Source organism: Schistocerca serialis, chromosome 5 (genome assembly GCF_023864345.2).
Source record: "Schistocerca serialis cubense isolate TAMUIC-IGC-003099 chromosome 5, iqSchSeri2.2, whole genome shotgun sequence".
NCBI lineage: Eukaryota > Metazoa > Arthropoda > Insecta > Orthoptera > Acrididae > Schistocerca > Schistocerca serialis.
The window spans coordinates 831,480,127-831,499,659 of NC_064642.1; the positions used below are offsets into that span (position 1 = coordinate 831,480,127).

At 46.7% G+C, this 19,533-nt stretch overlaps 1 protein-coding gene across 5 annotated transcripts in view; it reads left to right on the plus strand.

Annotated features, from left to right (window-relative positions):
- Nucleotides 1–19,533, plus strand: part of LOC126481546 (neurexin-1) — a 2,075,559-nt gene that overhangs the window by 125,413 nt on the left and 1,930,613 nt on the right. For 4 of the 5 annotated variants that reach the window (XM_050105375.1, XM_050105377.1, XM_050105378.1 and 1 more), the window contains exon 2: nucleotides 9,681–9,725. The exons of the other annotated variant lie outside the window; for it this stretch is intronic. In XM_050105375.1, the coding sequence (XP_049961332.1) occupies nucleotides 9,681–9,725 (45 nt within the window). The remainder of the gene's footprint in view (nucleotides 1–9,680; nucleotides 9,726–19,533) is intronic. 5 annotated transcript variants of the gene reach the window in all.

Below are 19,533 nucleotides of genomic sequence, written 5' to 3' on the forward strand. Positions count from 1 at the left end.
TGGGGTTGGTAGTTTTGTTAAATTCTATATTTACAGTGATTAATCAAATAAATAAATAAATAAATACTGAATACTGAAATATTATTTACTCTGTTAAATACTGTGGGCCAGCTTGAGACTCTGGAATAACTCAATACCACGATAACATACGTACGGACATCGGCTATTCCGAATTACGCACGAAGTAATATTTTATACACAGCGCGACTCACCGCCTTCTAACAGATATTTCGCGGGGGGCGCTGCTATTATGGAGAGAAAATATGCGTGCTTTTACGCAAACTGTAATGATTAAGTTGACTCTCAGGGGCTACTGGTCACTTATGTACCTACTTTCACAAAGAAACTGAGATATTTTTTATGCTTATTAAACGGAATATATTTCTGTATTCACTATTCGTTATCTGCAAGGCAAAAATTGAGGAGAATCTCACCTGCCGTTAAGCGGCCAATCTTAAACATACTGAACTCAGTCAGTACGAAAACATTAATGGATGGAATTTGTATTTACTTTACTAGCTTTGAAACTATTAGAAGATCAAAATAGAGAAGTCTCTTGCATTTACATTTAATATTACAGACTGAATTTCTAACTAAAAAATATCGTCAGCGTAATGGCCGACCAAATGCTGGTAGAGAAAGAGAGCTGCCCGCAACACGAAGTTCTGAAACAGAGTTATTAATGGTGGCTATTATGGGAGGTGCTCACTACTTCAATAACCGACACTTTCTAATAACAATTGGACATATGTTCAGATATCTTACAGACAGACTTACATTAAATATCAGACTTGGTACGATGGCGACCTTCCGCTAGACGAAAACAGCTTAGGAAAAAAAAAAAATCTAACCCAAAAAACATTATCTCTGTTCCTCTCCATCTACATTACACAGAAACCATACACAAAAAGGCTATTTGCTAAACGCATCGCCGTTTGCGAGTTTTACATATAATAAACAACACATTTTAATATCTGATATTCATGGCGCACGCGGACTTACTCTTTCATATTTTTTAACACACAAAAAAACCTTTTCATTTTTCTCGAAATGTCAGTTTATATGACGTTTCGTCACACACTGCCTTTCACGGACCAGGTCTCGCATCCGTATAAGAATACCGTAAACACCAATGCTTCTACCAAGCTCATCTTCGTTGTATTGGATATTGCCCGATTCTGCCATATCTTGGTGAGTTTCACCATTGCTGCTCGGCTAAGAATGATTCGTCGTCTTATCTCTTTATCACACTTTCCTGTGCAATTGATCACAGAGCCTAGATATGCATAATCAATCACTATCTCCAGATTCCTTAGGCATCCTGTAAGTTGGTTTTCGTCGATGCCTTGGCGATTTGTAACCATTGGTTTGGTTTTTTTTTCATGTTTATCTCTAAGCCAAGGTTTAGACTAATATCTTTCACTCTTGAGAACAGATTCCAAGTCCTTCCTCACTTCCTGCTATGAGTGTACTATCATCTGCGAAGCGTAAATTGTTGATTTTCCTGCCGCCAACTGAAATCCCAAGGTCCCAGCCATCCAGCACTTTCCTGATTACACACTCTCCATAGATATTGTAGAGTTGAGGTGACGGTATGCAACCTTGTCTGACGCTATTTGTCACATTGAAAAATTCCGAGTATTCACCATCTACTTTTATGGTTGCGGTATCTCTATTATAAAGACCTTTTAGTAAGGATACCAGGTGTTTTGGAACCCCAGATTCGTTGAGCACATGCCACAACTTGTCCCACACGACACAATCAAAGGCCTTTTTATAATGTAGGAAGCAGATGTAGGGAGGGACACAGAACTCATAATTTTTTTCAATTATCTGCCTTAAATTCAAGATTGGCCCTCGAGTACCTTTACCTGACACGAAACTCGCTTGTTCTGCGGAAATCTGAGACTGCAGAAAATTTTTTAGGCATTGATTTATTATATGCAGAAGCACTTTACTAGCATGTAGTATTAATGCCATGGGTCTATAGTTGCTGATGCTATTTTGTGCAGAGGAATTAGGACAGATGTAATCCAGTCTCTAGGCCATTCATCCGTTTTCCACATTTTACTACATATTAAATGCAGGTAATGCATGCCTTCCTCTCCCATCGCAGTCAGCTTTTCTCTGGAAATACGATCTGTACCTGAGGATTTGTTGTTTTTCGGATGTTTTATGGCATTTCACTGCACAGAGTATCAATTTCTTTATTTGATTCCATACAAATGTTCTCTTCTTAGATGTTGTTACCTTTGCAATACAGTGTTTCACAGTGTTGTTTCCACCTAGCTATTGCTAACTGCTTGTCGCTAATAACAGTGCCACCTGTATCTTGTACCATCCACGACGTGCGCTGCTTGAACTCTGGTCTGATGGTGTTTATCTCCTTGAATAGGTCACGCGTTTCATGTAGTTTTTGATGATGTTCTGTGTCATCACAAACACTGGTAACATACTGTGTCCTGTCAAATCGGCAGCTGCGCTGTATTTTGCAGCAGAGTTCTTTGTATGCTTCTTCATCTTGAGCGGTTTGTATGCCACGTTTCTTTAGTGTGCTCCGTTCTTCGATGAGCAGTATTGTTCGAAATCCAGGGATTATTCGCTTGAGGGGTGTTAGTAACCTGTTCAGGGAGAGATGAACTGATCATTTCCTTCATTTTGTCCCATATTTTGGGAGCTACTCCTTCCTCTGCTAAGTTTTGGAGTTTGGGTCTTATTCTTTCTCCATATTCATTGAGACTAGTTTTATCTGTCAGACAAAACTGCCTCACTCTTTCCTTTTCCGTCACTTTCAGTTTTATCTCATTTTCATATACAGCATGATATGGTCACTGCCACACTCCAACAGGTCAGTTTATTCGCCTAAAAAAAGACGCCTACACTGATAGTCCAGAACATTACGGCCACCTACCTGATAGCTGAGTGTTCAGCGCGACGGAATGTCATACCTAACGGCCCGGGTTCGATTCCCGGCTGCGTCGGAGATTTTCTCCGCTCAGGGACAGGGCGTTGTCCTTATCATCATCATTATTCATCCCCATCGACACGCAAGTCGCCGAAGTGGCGTCAACTCGCACCAGGCGAACGATGTACCCGACGGGAGGCCCTGGCCACACGGCATTTCCATTAACTACCTGACAGCCGGTTAACGGATAACAGCGGCGACGCGTCGTGGTCTGGAAACAACCAGGCCTCGGCAGGCCTCTGGAAGCAGCTGCCACCACACCTGCACAAGCGAGTCGCCTAATTTCCGTAAATTTCGGGGGGAGGAGGGCGATGAGTTCTGACTCCACTTTCAATAACATCCCAGATTTCTGCTTTCGGGTTCAGATCTGGGGGGGAAGCAGCATATCAATTGGAATTCGCCACTGTGTTCCTCGAATCCATCACACTCTTGTACTTGTGACATGGCGAATTGTCTTTCCGAAAAATGCCACTGCCACTGCCGTCATCAAGGGGCGTGCGTGGTCTGCAAGCGGTGAGCGATGCTCTATGGCCGACACGGTGCCTAGCACGAGCTCCACTGCACCAACGAATGCCCCTGTGAATGTTCCCCAGAGGATAATGGAGCCGCCGCCAGCTTGTGTGTGTGTGTGTGTGTGTGTGTGTGCGCGCGCGTGCGTGAATTCCTAAGGGACCAAACTGCTGAGGTCATCGGTCCCTAGACTTATACACTACTTAAACTAAATAATGCTAAGAACAACACACACACACCCATGCCCGAGGGAGGACTCGAACATCCGGTGGGAGGGGCCGCACAAACCGTGACATGGCGCCCTAAACCGCGCGGCGCCGCCAGCTTGTCTCCATCCCGCAGCACAGGTGTCGAGGACTTGTTCCCGTGGAGGACGACGGATTCGCGCCCTCTCATCATCACGATGAAGAAGGTAACGGGATTCCTCAGGCACTGCGCCAACGTCCAGTGCCGATGTTCACACGCCCATTTCAGTCGTGGTGGTGTTAACATTGTCACATTCACGGGTCGATGGCTGCCTAGGCCCGTAGTTAGGAGAGTTCCGTGCACTTTGCTTTCAGAGACGCTTGTGCTCTGCGCAGTAGTTCCGCCACAGCTCGCCCTCTGTCCTATTTTACCAGCCTGCCCAGTCTCCGATGTCCGACATCTGTAATTAGGGGTGGCCACCGACGTCTGGACGTGATTTCACTTTGGTTTCGCCTCGTCGATCACCCGACAAGTCGTGCAGTTTCCGAAATGCTCGTGTTCTACCTGCGGGCCATCACAACCTGTCCTCGGTCATGTAGCTAGATCGCGCGCCTTCCCCGTCCCACATGCGGGCAGCACGCTGACTGATACTGCATGCACCGTGCGTGTGTCTGACTAGTAGTCATTCGTCTCTAGGTGATGCTGTTGTCGCCTGGATCGGTTTATCTGGTTAGTAGGTCTGTGCTGATCAGCGTATCTCGCATGTTGCATTCTGTGAAATCCGATACGAAAAATCCTTCGCTAAGATACGTTACTGCTCTCCCAATTTACAACTGGCCGGATGCTATCTCTTTGGTCCTTCCTTAGGCTTTGGAAAAGCTGCCTTGCTGCACCTTTGGAACACCAGCTGGTCGTTCCGCCTGTGATTCAGAATGCCAGGAGAAACGGGGGACCTCTCTCGTTATCAGAAGCGAGAGGTCAGTCTGGACTGTCAATCCATTTGACTTGTTTCATCGTCAGAGTAGTCGCTGGACGCACCAGGGCAAGCGAGAGCATCGCAGCTGCCAACTGTTTCTGCTGAGTAGTGGAGCCATGTAAGCTTTCACAAATCCACGACGGACACTTCTGATGATACTCATATAATAAAGCATCCGGAGCCAACAATTTCAACTGCACTAGGATTGATTCACATCTCCAAACAAGAAATCTTAAAAACGAACAAGATAAATTTCAAGTGACTGAAGACACGCAGTTAAAATTGCAAATAAAATTATATAATTATCACAGCTAGACTGGAAGCCTCAAGGCAAAAGTGGATAGAAAAAACATATACAAAGTTCAATACAAACGGCTGAAGGCCACAATGAAGTTTAAAAAAGTATATTACCATAACCTTTTAAGGCAGAAGGCCGCAATGTTTTCGCTGAAGGGGAAATTTTGAGAATAAGGCTTTAAGCGGCTGAAGGCCCACAATTGATTTTCCAAAAATTCAAAAATACCTTAACCTATTAGTTTTAAGTGGCCAAAAGCACACTAAATGAAAAAGTACGCAACGAAAATAACTAAATTTAAGAATAAGGTTTTAAGCGGCTGAAGGCCCACAACTGATTTTCCATAAATTCAAGATGCCTTAAACCTTTAAGTTTTAAGTGGCTGACGGGGCACTAAATGAAAAGATAGCACAACAACAGTAACTTTCAGCAAAATATCCACTTTCCAGAATTCAGACTTACTTATACGGGCTGAAGGCTCTTGATTTACATAAAACACAATAAAACTTTTTCTTTTAAAGCATTGGCTATAATAGATTACCAACAGACCATTAAACACCCATGAAAAGGACAGTATAGGCAACGGCATTCACACCCCTCCATGGGGTGAGGAGGGGGGGGGGGCTGCCCTCGAAACATTAACATTAACATAGGTGAGACAGGTGGTGGACCCAACTACACTTGATCTGTCGGTAACCCAACCAAGAGACAGTCACAGACCAACTGACCAAACGACTTGATAGCCACCAATCGGTACATGAAAACTTAAAGACCGAAATGTTATGGACGCGATTATCCACAATGAAATATGTATTAAGCTGCCAAAATTACACATTGTGTTTGACAGCGACAACAGGTGAAGAAAGGACACTGCCTGAAATTAAATTAGTGGCCAGGACATGTAACCAGAACACTAACGGCCACAAGGCAGAAAATTCCGCTGGTGAACTTGAATCGTAGTGAACCAATATAGTTAATTCCACCGCACGGCAGCTCGATTTCATCACTACAAACACTCGGTGTTGCTCACAGGAAAAGCTCCCCAACAGCGAACCACCGAAACGAACGAGACAACAGGAACAGACGTGGCTTAGGTACTCAAGCCACCGCTCAACTTTGACGTCCTGGGTCGGTCAGTCAAGAAGCTCGTAGCTATTGGACAGCTCCACATACTCTCTGACAATGCGCAGGACTGCCAGCAGACGCAGCCGACTGCGCCACGTGGAGGTATCCTCCTTGGTCCTCACCAACCGACCGACCCCCTTCAGAATGCCGAGAAAATACACATCCTGAGAAACACTTGCACGAATACCTGAACGATATCCAACAGTAACAAAGCACGCACGAAGAGAAACTGGGAGTCGATGCACACACAAACACACACACAATGACTGGGAAGTAATAGCAGTCGAGCAAAGGTACTACGAGGGGGGATATATTGATACGCACTGCTAGCGCCGCTCACGGTCAGGCAAAGCAGCAACTCAGTGACAGTAGTAATTTCAGTTAACGTAGTGAGGTGGAAGTACATTAAAAACAGGGTGTAAAATACATGATGGCGGGAACATGAGGCACGCATGCCTGAATAACCACTATTTCTTTAGATTATGTTGCTAATGAAATTTCTTCCTGGGTATAAAGTGTCGACTTTGGGTTCATTTAGCAATCAAAAATTAATTTAAATCTGGCAGGAGGTTGTTATCATTAAGATAATTGTGTCTGGTTATGTGAGTTCCTGCGCGCTAACGATTGCCTGATAGTGAGGTTTATGTATGCCTGTAACGCGTTGCAGTAGTAATATGTAAATAATAAATCGACAAATTATGATTGCTTGCGCCAGTTGAAAATTGTTTGTTAAGTGTTACGGTGTCCACGTTGTGCACGGACCCCCTGTCGACCGGACCTCACACTGCTGTATAAGTTAGCTGGCCGGCATCTGACAGGGAAGGCGGCTCGCAGAGTACTGCGCCGGCCACTTCTCGGGTAGGAAACTTTTCCGGAGACGAAAATTTCGTCTATTTGGAAAAACAAAAATTTCAAACCTAATTAAAATTAGGACAGGTTTCTGACGTGCTAGGAGACGTTAGATAGAACTATACCGAGAATTTTAGGATTTCTACGTGATTTTTTACGGAAAGCTGTTATTGTTCATGTCTACTGTGATTTAAATATCGACAGAATTGTAAACCAAAACGCTTTTGCCGAAGCTTATAAAAGGCGAACGCAATGTGTCACGAAATGCGGTAAAGGATTGTCGTCAAATGAGGTATTTTACTAATCAACGAGAAAAGATAATTCAGTGTTGAAAGAATTGGTTTCTGTTATACTCGGAGACACCGTAGGTAAAATTAAATACTTTAGAACATACTCACCAAAAATCAGAAGCGTCGTGTCGTCGTCAGGCACACACAAGAAGTAGAGAGAATATGCTGGATTTCGGGGTAATCCTTCTTCGAGCTAGAGACCAAACATACACAGAAATCACTCACACATACGGACACACACTCAAACACGCGCATAAACATGCCCGTGCCCCTACGTGGCGCTGGCTAGACACGTAATGCTTGTGCTGCATTTTGGCAAATGGATTAGGCTGTAGGGTAGGGAGAGTAGGGAGGGTCGAGGGGCAGAGAGGCTGGAGGCAGGGCGAGGGTTCTGGGTGGGTAGATATGGCTCGGAGGGAGGCAGCCGGTTTGTCAGGCAGGGAAGTGGCAGTGGCAGGGGGGGTTGGCAGGTGCACGGGGCAGGCGAGTGACGCACGGCTGGCAGCGAAGCGCAATGGAGGCTGTACGAGGAGGTCAGTTGTGAGGACCTCGCAGCATGGAGCAAGGGGAAACTGCTGCCTGACGGCTGGGGGACAGTGGGCTACCACAGAGACCGAAACGAGGACGATTACGAAAGCAGAGGACGTGTTGCAAGGCTAATTCCCGTCTGCATAGTTAAGAGAAGCTGGTGGTGGAGTTAAGGATTTAGATGGCCCGAGCTGTGAAGCTACCATCGAAAGTGAGCGTATTATGCTCTGCCGCACATTGTGCCGTGAGGTGGTCAAGTTTTCTCTCAGCGACAGTTTGGCATTGCCCATCCATCCTGGTGGACAGCTGGTTAATAGTCAAACCGACATAAGAAACTGTGGAGTGTTGAGACAGCAGATTTGGTGTATGGCATGGCTGATTTCACAGGTGGCTTGTACTCTGATGGGGTACAGCAGGTCTGTGACTGGAGTACACCAGGGAGTGCTGGGCGGCTGGATTGGGCAGGTCTTTCACCTCGATAAACCAGAAGGACACGATCCCTGTGACGAAGGCTTGGGAGTGGAAGCAGTTTAGGGATGGACTACGATGTTGTATAGGTTGGGCAGTCGATGGAACATCACTGTAGGAAGGGTTGAATGTCTCTCATTTCAGGGCAGGGTGAGAAATAAGCAAAGACCTGGTTAAGGATACGGTTCACTCATTCCACTACAACACGATACTGGGTGATGGGGGGGTCTGCTTTTTAGGTGATTCTTGACGGTGGTGGAAGGAGTGGAAGACCAAAGTACGAGACTCTCCCAATCCAGTTACTTGGCACTTGCTACTCTAGACCTGTAACAGACTTATTGCACTTTACCAGAGGCCAGGTCACCAGTGAAAGCAGCTATGTCATACACCAAACGTACTGTAAATACTGCACACTTTTTTTATGTCAGTATAACTTTATTTCGCTGTCCACCAGGACAAACGGCTACTGACGAACTGTCACTGAGACTAAGTTGAGCACCCTGTGGAACAACGAGCAGCTGAGCATTACATGCTCAATTTGAATGGCTGCTTCACGACCCAGGCCATCTACACCCTTCCCTAGACCACCAGCTTCTCTGAACTGTGCAGATGACAGCTATCCTAGCGACACGTCCTCTGCTTGTTTCAATCTCTTGTCTCCCCACCCTCCATGTGACGGTTTCCCCTCAGTCCGACCTGTCAGTCCCTCACCTTCAGCATGCGCAGCTCCCCACAGTCTCTACGAACCGTGCATCACTTGTCTAGCCCGAGCACCTGCTGACAAACCGGCTGCCTCCCAGTGAGCTACTAGGCCTCACTCTCCTTCTACCCTCCCTACCCCAGACAACCCCAACCCAGCCTAGTCCAATTACTGAAACGCATCACAGGTATTGTGTGTCCAGCCAGCGCCATGTAGGGGCCTAGGTGTGTGTGTGTGTGTGTGTGTGTGTGTGTGCATTCGTTTATATATGTGTGTGATTTTTGTTTGTACTTGTACTGTAGCTTGAAAAAGTATTACTCCGAAACTGGCAAATGTTCTTTTTTGTGTGTCAGGGGACGACGACCTAATGCCTCTGTTTTTTGGTGAGTGGTTTTCTTTAGCCTAAAGTATTGGCGTTCTGCCAGATCTCTGCTACTGGATAAAATGAAAGTCTTTTGAGCGATGCATATCGCGGAAGAAGCGGAACTCTCGGGCTGCCTGCGGAGAGTACCTATAGCGACGACGGCAGAACTTTGGACGCCAAGTGTCAGACGCCAACTAATTTCAAGTGGATTGTAGGTGCGGAGCAGTCATCGTGTTAGCTAGGTTGGTGAGGTGGGCGCTGGGCAGGCAGCAGTAGTGTGGAGGCGGTAGTGTAGAGTAGTGTAGGCGAGGCGAGGTGAGGTGAGGTGAGGTAGGTAGCTGCGCGCCGCCGCCGCCGCCGCCGCGCCGCGGCCACGTGACCTGACCGGACAAGTGACGGTGACGGGGCTATTTGTGTGTTGCAGTGCGGCGGCTTCCACTGCGCAGGCGCGCCGGGCCGCTCGGCCAGGGTGAGTCAGCCACACTTGTACTCTCTGCTCTACTCTACTCTACTGTATTATACTGTACTCTAGTACACGCGTTGCGTTTCACCGCACCCTCCCGCACTCGCTTCCAGACAAGTGTGTCAAATGTGTGTACTTGTAAACTGTAGTGGCACCGCACAGCGCGTTGCAACGAGTATGGCTTCCAGCTTCTTGTAACAACGTAAAATAAAATTAAATAGACCTGTAACCAATTTAAAAAAAATTTGAGTGATTTTGTCTCAAGGACGAGAATGCTGGCTGGCCTAGCTGCCGGAGAGCTCGGCGCAGTCTGTCTGGGTGGTTACTGCTGACACCGTTCTTACAAAAGGATGTGAGACAGCGGTGAGACAGACACTGAACGCGTATTCGCGACTTCACCCGTACTGGTGGCCTCCAGGTTACGGTTAATCCTCGAAGTGAGATACCCGGAGATTTCGGACTGGCAGCCAGATGACGTCGGCACTTTACCACAATATTTCGGCAGACCGCCGTGCAACCATCTTCGTATGCGCTGTCGATATCTTTCCCCAATCCGAGCTCGTGATACACCTTCAATGACATTATGGACGTCGGGACGTTAAACCTTAATTTTATTTCCTTTTCCTCTCCATTCGCATCTTTATCTCTCTGTGTCGGTTTTACTGTAAGAGAATCTGGAAGAGGAAAGGCCGGAGAGAAACCCGCCCTAAGATAGCCTGATAGAAGGATGAGGATTACTTTTCGGTAGTTCCGTACGTAATGGTTGCAGGTGTTTTAACTTCACGTTTCATTTATTTGTTAAATGCTGACTTGGACAATTTGGCCAACAAACTCATTCTGTGAGATGGATTGCGGTTCCATATGCTGAGACAGTCGTCTGTGCAGCTACAAACTGATTCGCAATTTTTGTGTCTGCTGAGAGTCTGTGTCAGTTGTGGTCGTATGATCTGGACATGTTAATATTCCACCTCCGCCCACTCTGGGTCCACAGCAATCTGTAAACCGAACACCTATGAAGGTGTGTGTTTTCGATCCTTTACATCATCAGATATTTTTGCACTGTTACACTTTCTCCGTAGTCTCTGATTCTGCAGCGTGTGGCACTGCTAGACCTTTTGAATTTCTGTTAGGAAGCGAAGATGTGTCTATTACATGAGTGGCGGAATGGCAGGAGAGACGGAGCTACTCCTTCGTGGCGAGCAATAAGATACCACCAGCTAGAAGATTGGTCTTTGACTCGACAGCCGTAATTTGGAGAGAACGACTTGAACGTTATTCCGTCAGAATGCGAAGTAGTGAAGAGAAAAAGCTTCGAATACTGTAGACTGTGAAGCTCTGTTGTGTTGCATTAGTCGTCTGCAATGACAAAATTGCTTTTTTGTGAGATACAGCTCAGGTAAGAATTTGTGTTTGTCTGATACCATGTTGTCACGTTAGTCGATAGTAGCTTATCACATTAGTCAGGCTTAGTATGTTTAATAAACTGTAACTTAAACATTAAAAGTGCAATTTTCTGCATGCCAGCTTTTGAATGCGTAGACTGTCGTTGGATGTTACGGGACAAGGATCCGCGCCAGAACTGCGACTTTAGGGAGCAGAGGAACTTGTGGTAGAATGCATGGTGAATCTAAACGCTTCGCCTAAGGGCGGGCAGATGACGTCAGTACTTTAGTAAATGACAGAACAGTGAAACGCTACCGTGCACTTGGTGCAGGGTTTGTCCAGCGACAGGCGTGCAGGAGACTGGCGGGTGGCCGGTGTGCGCACGTGCAGAGCCGCTGCCGGAGACACCTGCTGGCCAGCGGCCCATTTTACTGGCGTCGACTGCGACCGGCACTCGGTGTCTCTTCCAGCCGGCGCTCACTGTTCACCTGTCCCACCACTCACTGCCGCTTTCTCCGCCTCGGACCAGAGTACCTTACGCAAAGATCCAAAGTGCGGTGGCCTTGTGGAGGGGATCCCGTTCACGTGGCGTTAATCCCGTAGATTTCTGCCTGCGGGGACATTTAACAATCATCTGTAAACACAATGAGCATCTCCTGTACTGCAACGGACAGATGGCTATCTTACGTTGCAATGTCCACGACAAGGATTTGTTTCCGGACATCATAGAATTTTTTTCTAGTTTTGATAACTACTATCTCCGGTAAGAATATAAGACACTTCAAAACATCACAGCGTATTTGTTCCTACATTACGCAAGCCTTTATTTTTAAAATTCAATGGACTAGTCAGTGTCTGTAACATAGGGTAGTCTTTAGAAAAGTGCTCCAGCAATCTCAATATCTGCTTGTCTATAAGGATTTCTCTTTCTGCTCATTGCCGTTAGTCAGGTCAATTTTACGACAGAGAAATTTGAAGTACATATTTTAACATGTAAATTACAGCTAAAAGATTAATACATTGAAGCTGGGAATTCTGACACCATAGTACGCCAGAAGTTCTAGGTACGCTGCTGTGCACGATACGCCTTATGCAGTGGACTGCGTGGAAGCAAGACCGGTTCGAGAAACAGGTACGTCAAACCACGTTCCTAAAACATAGTGAAGACAGACATATGATGACAAACTGGTATACCCATTATCCCTTTAAAATATACCCTTTTACACAGTAGCAAACTATAATTCGCAAGATTGACACTTTCTGCATTTGCGGTTTATTCTGTTCACCCAGAGTCTCCCTTCCGTTCACTGACGTATGACATGCTGATCAGACATGGAGATTGCCACTTTTATTCTCCAAGTCTTATTCGCACCTGCGTTACATTCCTCGCTTCACTGAATCGTTACGTGACGTGCTATCCACGGTGAACGCTCTACGGTGTGAGTGTGTGGTATACGGGTGACTACGGTGTACGACGCGCATTATTCGCTTTTAGAAGCCGCCGAAAACTGTCGTTACAAGCCCTGGTAAACAGGGTGCGAAACGGAGTAGGAGCTAGCTCGGTAATCAGGTCTGCAGCGTTAATATTAGTTACCATAACAATGCACTGGTCCATTGCGCGAAGTAGTGTGTTTATAAATAAGCCTCCAATTTTCGGTTGTGAAGCAAGTTTGAGGTTTTCATTAGTTGCGAGTTTTTGAGTCAAACAAAGGAGTCGAGGCAGTGGAGGCGATACAAAATACTTGCGTCTCTTCCTGGGAAGTAGCCTTAGAGATATAATCGGAATAAAATAGCTATGCCTGCTGATTTGACATTAGTGATTGCCGACGATCCCGAAATAAAACCAACGGGCGTAGATCAGGGCCTTCTTGATGGCATATTCCAGTGCCTGTGCATGGACGTCCGAAGGAGCAGCCACTGCGGCGACTACGGCGTCATGAAATACGCGCCAGTGTGGACAGCCATCAGCTGTAGAATAGAATGACGACAATGAAAGTCTGTGCCGGATTTGCCGCTTATCGCCAGCGACCGTCGCCTCACCGTTTGGCTATCCGATACGACTCACGGCCAGGCCTTAACTTCCGTATGTCGTTAACCTGTATTCATACATTACATCCATCATGTGTATTCACGTACAAGGCTGACATTTTACTTCAAAGTCGCATGCCCGGTGTCGGCGCCTTTGTCATTAGGAGGAGTCACGGTACGAGGTTGTTTCGGAGGTGCATGCGTGGGCCTGGCCGTGAGCCGTACTCGGATAGCCAGATGGTGAGCCGACCCCCCGCGATTAGCGGCAGAACCGGGTTCCAGTCCCCAGCCGGCACAGGGTTTCACTGTCCTCATTCCGTTCTACAACTGATGGTTCTCCATATTCACAACTGTGAATACATTTCATTTATTCCTTGATGCTGTATTCTGTCAGGAACAATTTTAGTCGATTCAAGATTTAGCTATTACAGCGGGTTGTGTCCAATCAGATGTTATACGACTTCCTTATTTCAGGCGCAGTGTAAGAATGTCCGGTCCCCAGAACCTGGATTTTGCAACCGAGCGCACCACTAAAATCACAAGGTAACCGTCTGAGTACGTTTCCTCATCGTCAGTTACGTATTGGGCAGCATAGGTTATTCCTATCCGTAACTGTGCCTGCGGAATAAAACTAGTTGCTGTACGTAAAGAGCAGACAGGGTGGACTCTAGTAAAAAATCCACACCTCCACCCACAGTGGATGATGTTGATGCAGATCTACAGAGGAGGCGTATGCCACGAACTGCTTCCCACGTACATAATCACAAGTGCTGACGCCTATTTCCGAAGGTAGGCAGCGCTAAACGTACAGTGACGACTACTTCTAGCATATTTCTAATTTCCTCATTATTTAAAATAAAATTATTTTTCAGGACACACTCTCCGATAATTTGAATCAAAATAACACCTGGCAATGTACTGTACCTATTACCTTTAGGTGTAGTGCTCCAAAAGACGTATGCACTGTGCGACCTCAATCAGGCTAGGGTCGTACAACCTGCGCAGACGCTCGGTTTGGTTCCTCCACTGCCTCCGTAGCTGGGGTCGCTAACGTGTTACAGTTGCTATCAGACCGCTCGACATTGTCGGGATTAAATGTAAACCGCTCTGTGGTATGACTCTGGAGATATTAACGCTCCTGGCACTTTTTGCTTAAGCTGTGCCCTATCATTCTGTAGCTGCCATCAACAACAAAGACAAACCCCGGAGCCTTTCCTTCTGGCAAGAGTCCCCACGCGATGCTACAAAAGTGGCCCCACCCGGCTAGGGACGCCCGATGTGTCGAGGAAGTTCAGAGTTCTCTAAGAATTTAATTGAAGTCATAGCGATTGTAAAGGAAGTGGAAGATATGATGATACGAGTTCGGAATAGAAAAGAAATTTTCATTACAGGTGTTAGGTGTTACAGACGTTGAACAGCGTACGACGTACAGCGGAAATTCGGTGAGCCACGGGGTAAAAAATGTGGGCAGATACGGCATCTGGATCGGGATTTGCAGGTAAAAGCCTAAGAAGAGACGTAATCAGTGGATGTGGGATGGGAATAGTAATCCATCGTTAAAAAACACAGAGGGATCTGTAGCTGCCACGCCACACTTCCAGAAAATGTAAGTACAACCAAAATGTTTATAGTGACGGAATTTTGCTTACGTAGCGTAGAGGGTGGAAGAAAGCGTGGACGTGGGTACGCAGGTGCGCATAACATTTCTGGACCTCACGGGCAAAAAGAGCTTGGGACCGCCCCAATGTAAGCTACCAGTAAGCTAAGTAGGTGGAAACGATATTGGTTTCAGCGTTGATGAATTTTCAGGATGGTTACAGCACAATTTTAGGGCTAGATTTCTCATTTGAACATCACGTTAAATTGACCTTGATTCACAGGTGACAGAACTCGATGGGTCGTTGTTCCACTGGGGAGGGGGACTGCTGACAATGCCGCAACTTTTACGAATCGCCGAGGGGAAGCACTCAGACTGCGTGCACGACTAGTAAGGATCAGTTTGTGACGTGTGTGGGTCGTCTGGGTAGAACGGCTCGCACACATCGTATTAGGTTCGGGTGTTCCGAGATGGGAAGAGGAACTGTGACAGTGCAAAGAAATTAGTGACACACGAACCTACACTTTATCTGGCTGCGATACTGGAACAACCCGCTGGATGCGCTTGCGGACGGAGACAGCCCGGCAACGGCCTGTCATGGCGACCATTACTCAATACCGTGGCAACAAGACTATGTCGTTCATAGCCAAACAAAAACTGGCAAACGGGGTATCAAAGTGACCAGCGTGAGGGCTAGTTTCTCATGAAAGTATTTAACTGCTTGAAAGTAATCAGGGTAATTAATGAAAATTTAGCCGGCCGGAGTGGCCGAGCGGTTCTAGGCGCTACAGTCTGGAACCGCGCGACCGCTACGGTCGCAGGTTCGAATCCTGCCTCGGGCATGGATGTGTGTGATGTCCTTAGGTTAGTTAGGTTTAAGTAGTTCTAAGTTCTAGGGGAGTGATGACCTCACAAGTTAAGTCCCATAGTGCTCAGAGCCATTTGAACCATTTCTTGCGATAAGGTAGCACGAGGTATGGAAAAACTACCGTTAGATAAACGTAGGAACTGATCTGCCACTAAACGTATTTAGTGGAGCCACAGAAAAAACGACGATTTAGGTAAAGCGTGGTATTTTGTAAGCGACCGTTGTATGCTTACAGGAATTAGATGGTGAGCGGGTAGTGTTTGTAGAATAGATGATTTTGGGACCGGTTACATGGAATTGTCTGAGACACTGAAACCACAAATTTGATGTTCATTCAGGAAGACGATTTAGACAGAGCGAATTCCTACCGTAAGCTTAAGCGTGCCACCAATCTAATTGCATTACGGGGAATGTAGCACATTTGAAAGGAGCAGAGAAGTTATTGGTGGGTGACTGGTAGAATATAAGGATCTTCCTTGTCGTCACAGGTCTTTGCCAGCATAAAATATTGACTACGAATGACCCTCCGAAATTAACTCATTGTCTGCGAATTCTTTGACATCAGTTGTATTAGGTATAGATTTGCTACGAAATAGTGACATACAAAAATTTATGCCACACTCGGACTCGAACCCAGATTTCATGATTATCGTATGTTGTTGTCTGAACCACTTTTTTTATGGGAAATGGATGAGGTCGTTGGGTGGCGGAGGGGGGCAGGGGTCGTAACTCGAGGCCTGGCCACGATGTCTCTTCCCTCCTATTCCTGACGATGTGCTATAAGGGATGCAATGGTTTTATTGTTTTTATTTTTTGTATTTAATTAATTAATTTGGTTTTTAAGCAGTAAGTAACTGAAACTAATAAGTAAACTCGGTGCGTCGAATCGGGGACACACATTACTGAAAACATACTAATAGTTGCAGCAAACGGCAAAAAGAAAGAGACCAAAGTGTGACGCTAAGGAAGCTATTAAATAAAACCTAAGGGTGGAATCCGTACCCGTCTTGCACCGGATGGGACACAAAAACTGCGAGGAACCTTTCGCACTGGGGACAAACAGAGGAAAGTGGGCAAATACTGCTATATAGTGCGAGCGGTCACGACGAAACTCTCCATCTGCTGTATCATCTAGGTATGACTTCTCGCAAGCACCGAGGTAGATCCCACGTTGCACCGTGTAGTGCTCTATCATCGTCTTGTAAGTTTTTGCTTCTCTTACCCGTGATGATCCAGCTGCGTGGAGGGTCGTGGAACGCACTCCACAAATAAATGGAAAAATATTGTCGATACTTTGCGTTACGGAGGATCTTGCAATGTCGTTCCTGCAAATAGTTCCAAAAGTCTAAAGCGTCCTTAGTGCCGCTCTGCATACTGACATGCTGTCACTGATGGCGGAAAAGGATCAACACTGGTGGGGTGAATTCCCCTGCGTGTCGTCCAACTTGATGGGCAAGGAGTTTTCCTCACCGTCGTCCGCCCAGTCACCATGAAATACCGTCGGCTGTTGGTGGCTGCTGGTGGCTGCTGCGGCACTCGGCACACTCCTTCAGCGCCACTGGCTGGTACTCGGCATGTGATCCTGCTGTTCTGTGGGGTCTGAGGGACTGAAGCTGCCACCGTGGCTACCTGTTGTGTGAGATGTTACTGCGGCCCCTGTACCGCCGGTACCGTCGTCGGAGTGGCCACAGTCCGTGTCAGACGTTCGCTGCAAGCACTCGTCCGATGGAGCACGCCGCCGTCTCTTGTGTTTCCGCGGGGAACGCTGTTTACCGACGTGTGTTTCAGTATCCGAATGTGGGTGGATCTCTTCAGCTGCTCCGGTGTCTGGAGGAAAAGCGGCTGTCGGCACAACCCGTGGGTCAATGTCCAACCTGTCATCTGTGCTTTCTTGCAAGGTCGGTCGGTGATTATACTCAGGAGGGGGCGCCGTTGTAGAGGCCGGATCCGGTGCTGCAGAGTCCATCGTGGCCCTGCTATCGGGGGTGGCTATCGGACGAATGTGGTCAGCATCGGAAAGGGTTGCCGCCCGTGCAACCCTGGCATAATTGAGGAAGGGTTGTCACCATAGAAGCAGGCATAGATTCAACTGTCGGGATTTGAAGAAGCCATCGTTGGAGACAACCCGTGTTCCGTCATACATAATAATTGCCCTATATTCGCCAGTGACAAGATAGGACGGTACATGTTTTGTCAGTTCAATTTTGATCTGTCGTATCCCATTAATAACCGGGTAAGTTGTAAAGGTGGTCCATTTTCGTCACATAGCTGACCACTCTGCCGTAGGGCTGGAAAGCCGCGGTGACTACGTCCGGTGGTATTTTGAATGGGATTTGGAAGACTTGTATAGCTCGTAGGGCAAGCATCGCGTTAGCAATAGAGAATGCGCCAAAATGGACATCAAAATGTCTGAATTTAAGATCGTTCGCGTGTGCGTTCATGATTCTATTGCACACCTCATCACTTACTAACTTGACGTAAACAACATTGCTCGTGATAGAGAGATGGATACCAATTATATCCTGCGGATCAGTTTTAACGTCTTCACGTAGAAAACGTTCCACTTCAAAAGCTCATGGCCGTGCAACATCGCGTTGAAAACTGATCTTGATGGTGATTTGTATGAATGTGCCATATTACGTAAATAGTCGTGAACTCTAAACTAGTCCGACGAGGTAGTGTAAGGTGGGAGAATAAATGAAGGTCAGACTCGCACCTTACATGAGAGCTTTATACATCGCAATGGGAAGGTCAATATGACACCTAACTTAATTCGTCGGTACTGAGCAAATTTTCTTATTAGTATATAGTGCAAAAAACGGTGACACTCAATCGACGGTAATTAACACACCATTCCTATAATGCATGTTTGGACGGAAGATGAAAGAAACAGCGAGAGGCATTTTAGTTTGGAATTCAGAGGGACGAGGGCAAAAGCGAGGCCGCGCTGCAGGGGGTACCACGGAAACATGTCATTTCAACTTACACAGCTGTCTTCAATCCTTGAATAAGTAAACCACAAATATTGCATCTTACAGTAGTAAACGCCGGCCGGAGTGGCCGAGCGGTTCTAGGCGCTACAGTCTGGAACCGCGCGACCGCTACGGTCGCAGGTTCGAATCCTGCCTCGGGCATGGATGTGTGTGATGTCCTTAGGTCAGTTAGGGTGAAGTAGTTCTAAGTTCTAGGGGACTGATGACCTCAGAAGTTAAGTCCCAAAGTGGTCAGAGCCATTTGAACAGTAGTAAACAACTACGGACACTCGCGACCGCGCGGTGGGGACGTAATGAGGCGCAGCGCTGCGAAAAGCAGGAGCGTTGGATACGTACAGGAGTTAGATTGTGAGCAGGTAGTGTTTGTCGAGATAGATAATTTTGGGACCGGTTACATGGAATCGTCCAAGATGTTGAACCCACAGATTTGGAGAGAGCGAATTCTTACCGTTAACTTAAGCCGTCCACCAATCTAATTGCATTACGGGGAAGGTAGCACATTTGAAAGGAGTATATATGTTAGTGGTGGGTCATTGGTAGAATATAAGGATCTGCCTAGTGGTCGCAGGACTTTGCCAGCATACAATATGCTCCGAAATTAACTCATTGTCTGCGAGTTCTGTGACATCATTGTATTAGGCATAGATTTGCTACTCAACAGTGACATATAAACATTTGTGCCACACTGGTACTCGAATCTGGATTTCATGATTGTGTACTGTTGCCTAAACCATTTTTGATTTTGATCTTATTTTGTCCGTTATTGTTCGTTTTATTTGCTCGGAGCGAACGTCCCCTGACGCTTGGTCAAGTTCATCGTTAAGCCATTGAGTGAATCTTTTTTTATTACGGAAGGCAGCTAACCCCCTGACGGAACATGCTGAGTTACCGTGCCGGTGCACTTACGCTGCCCGCGCACGCTCCCTGGGCAGTTCCAAACTTCCG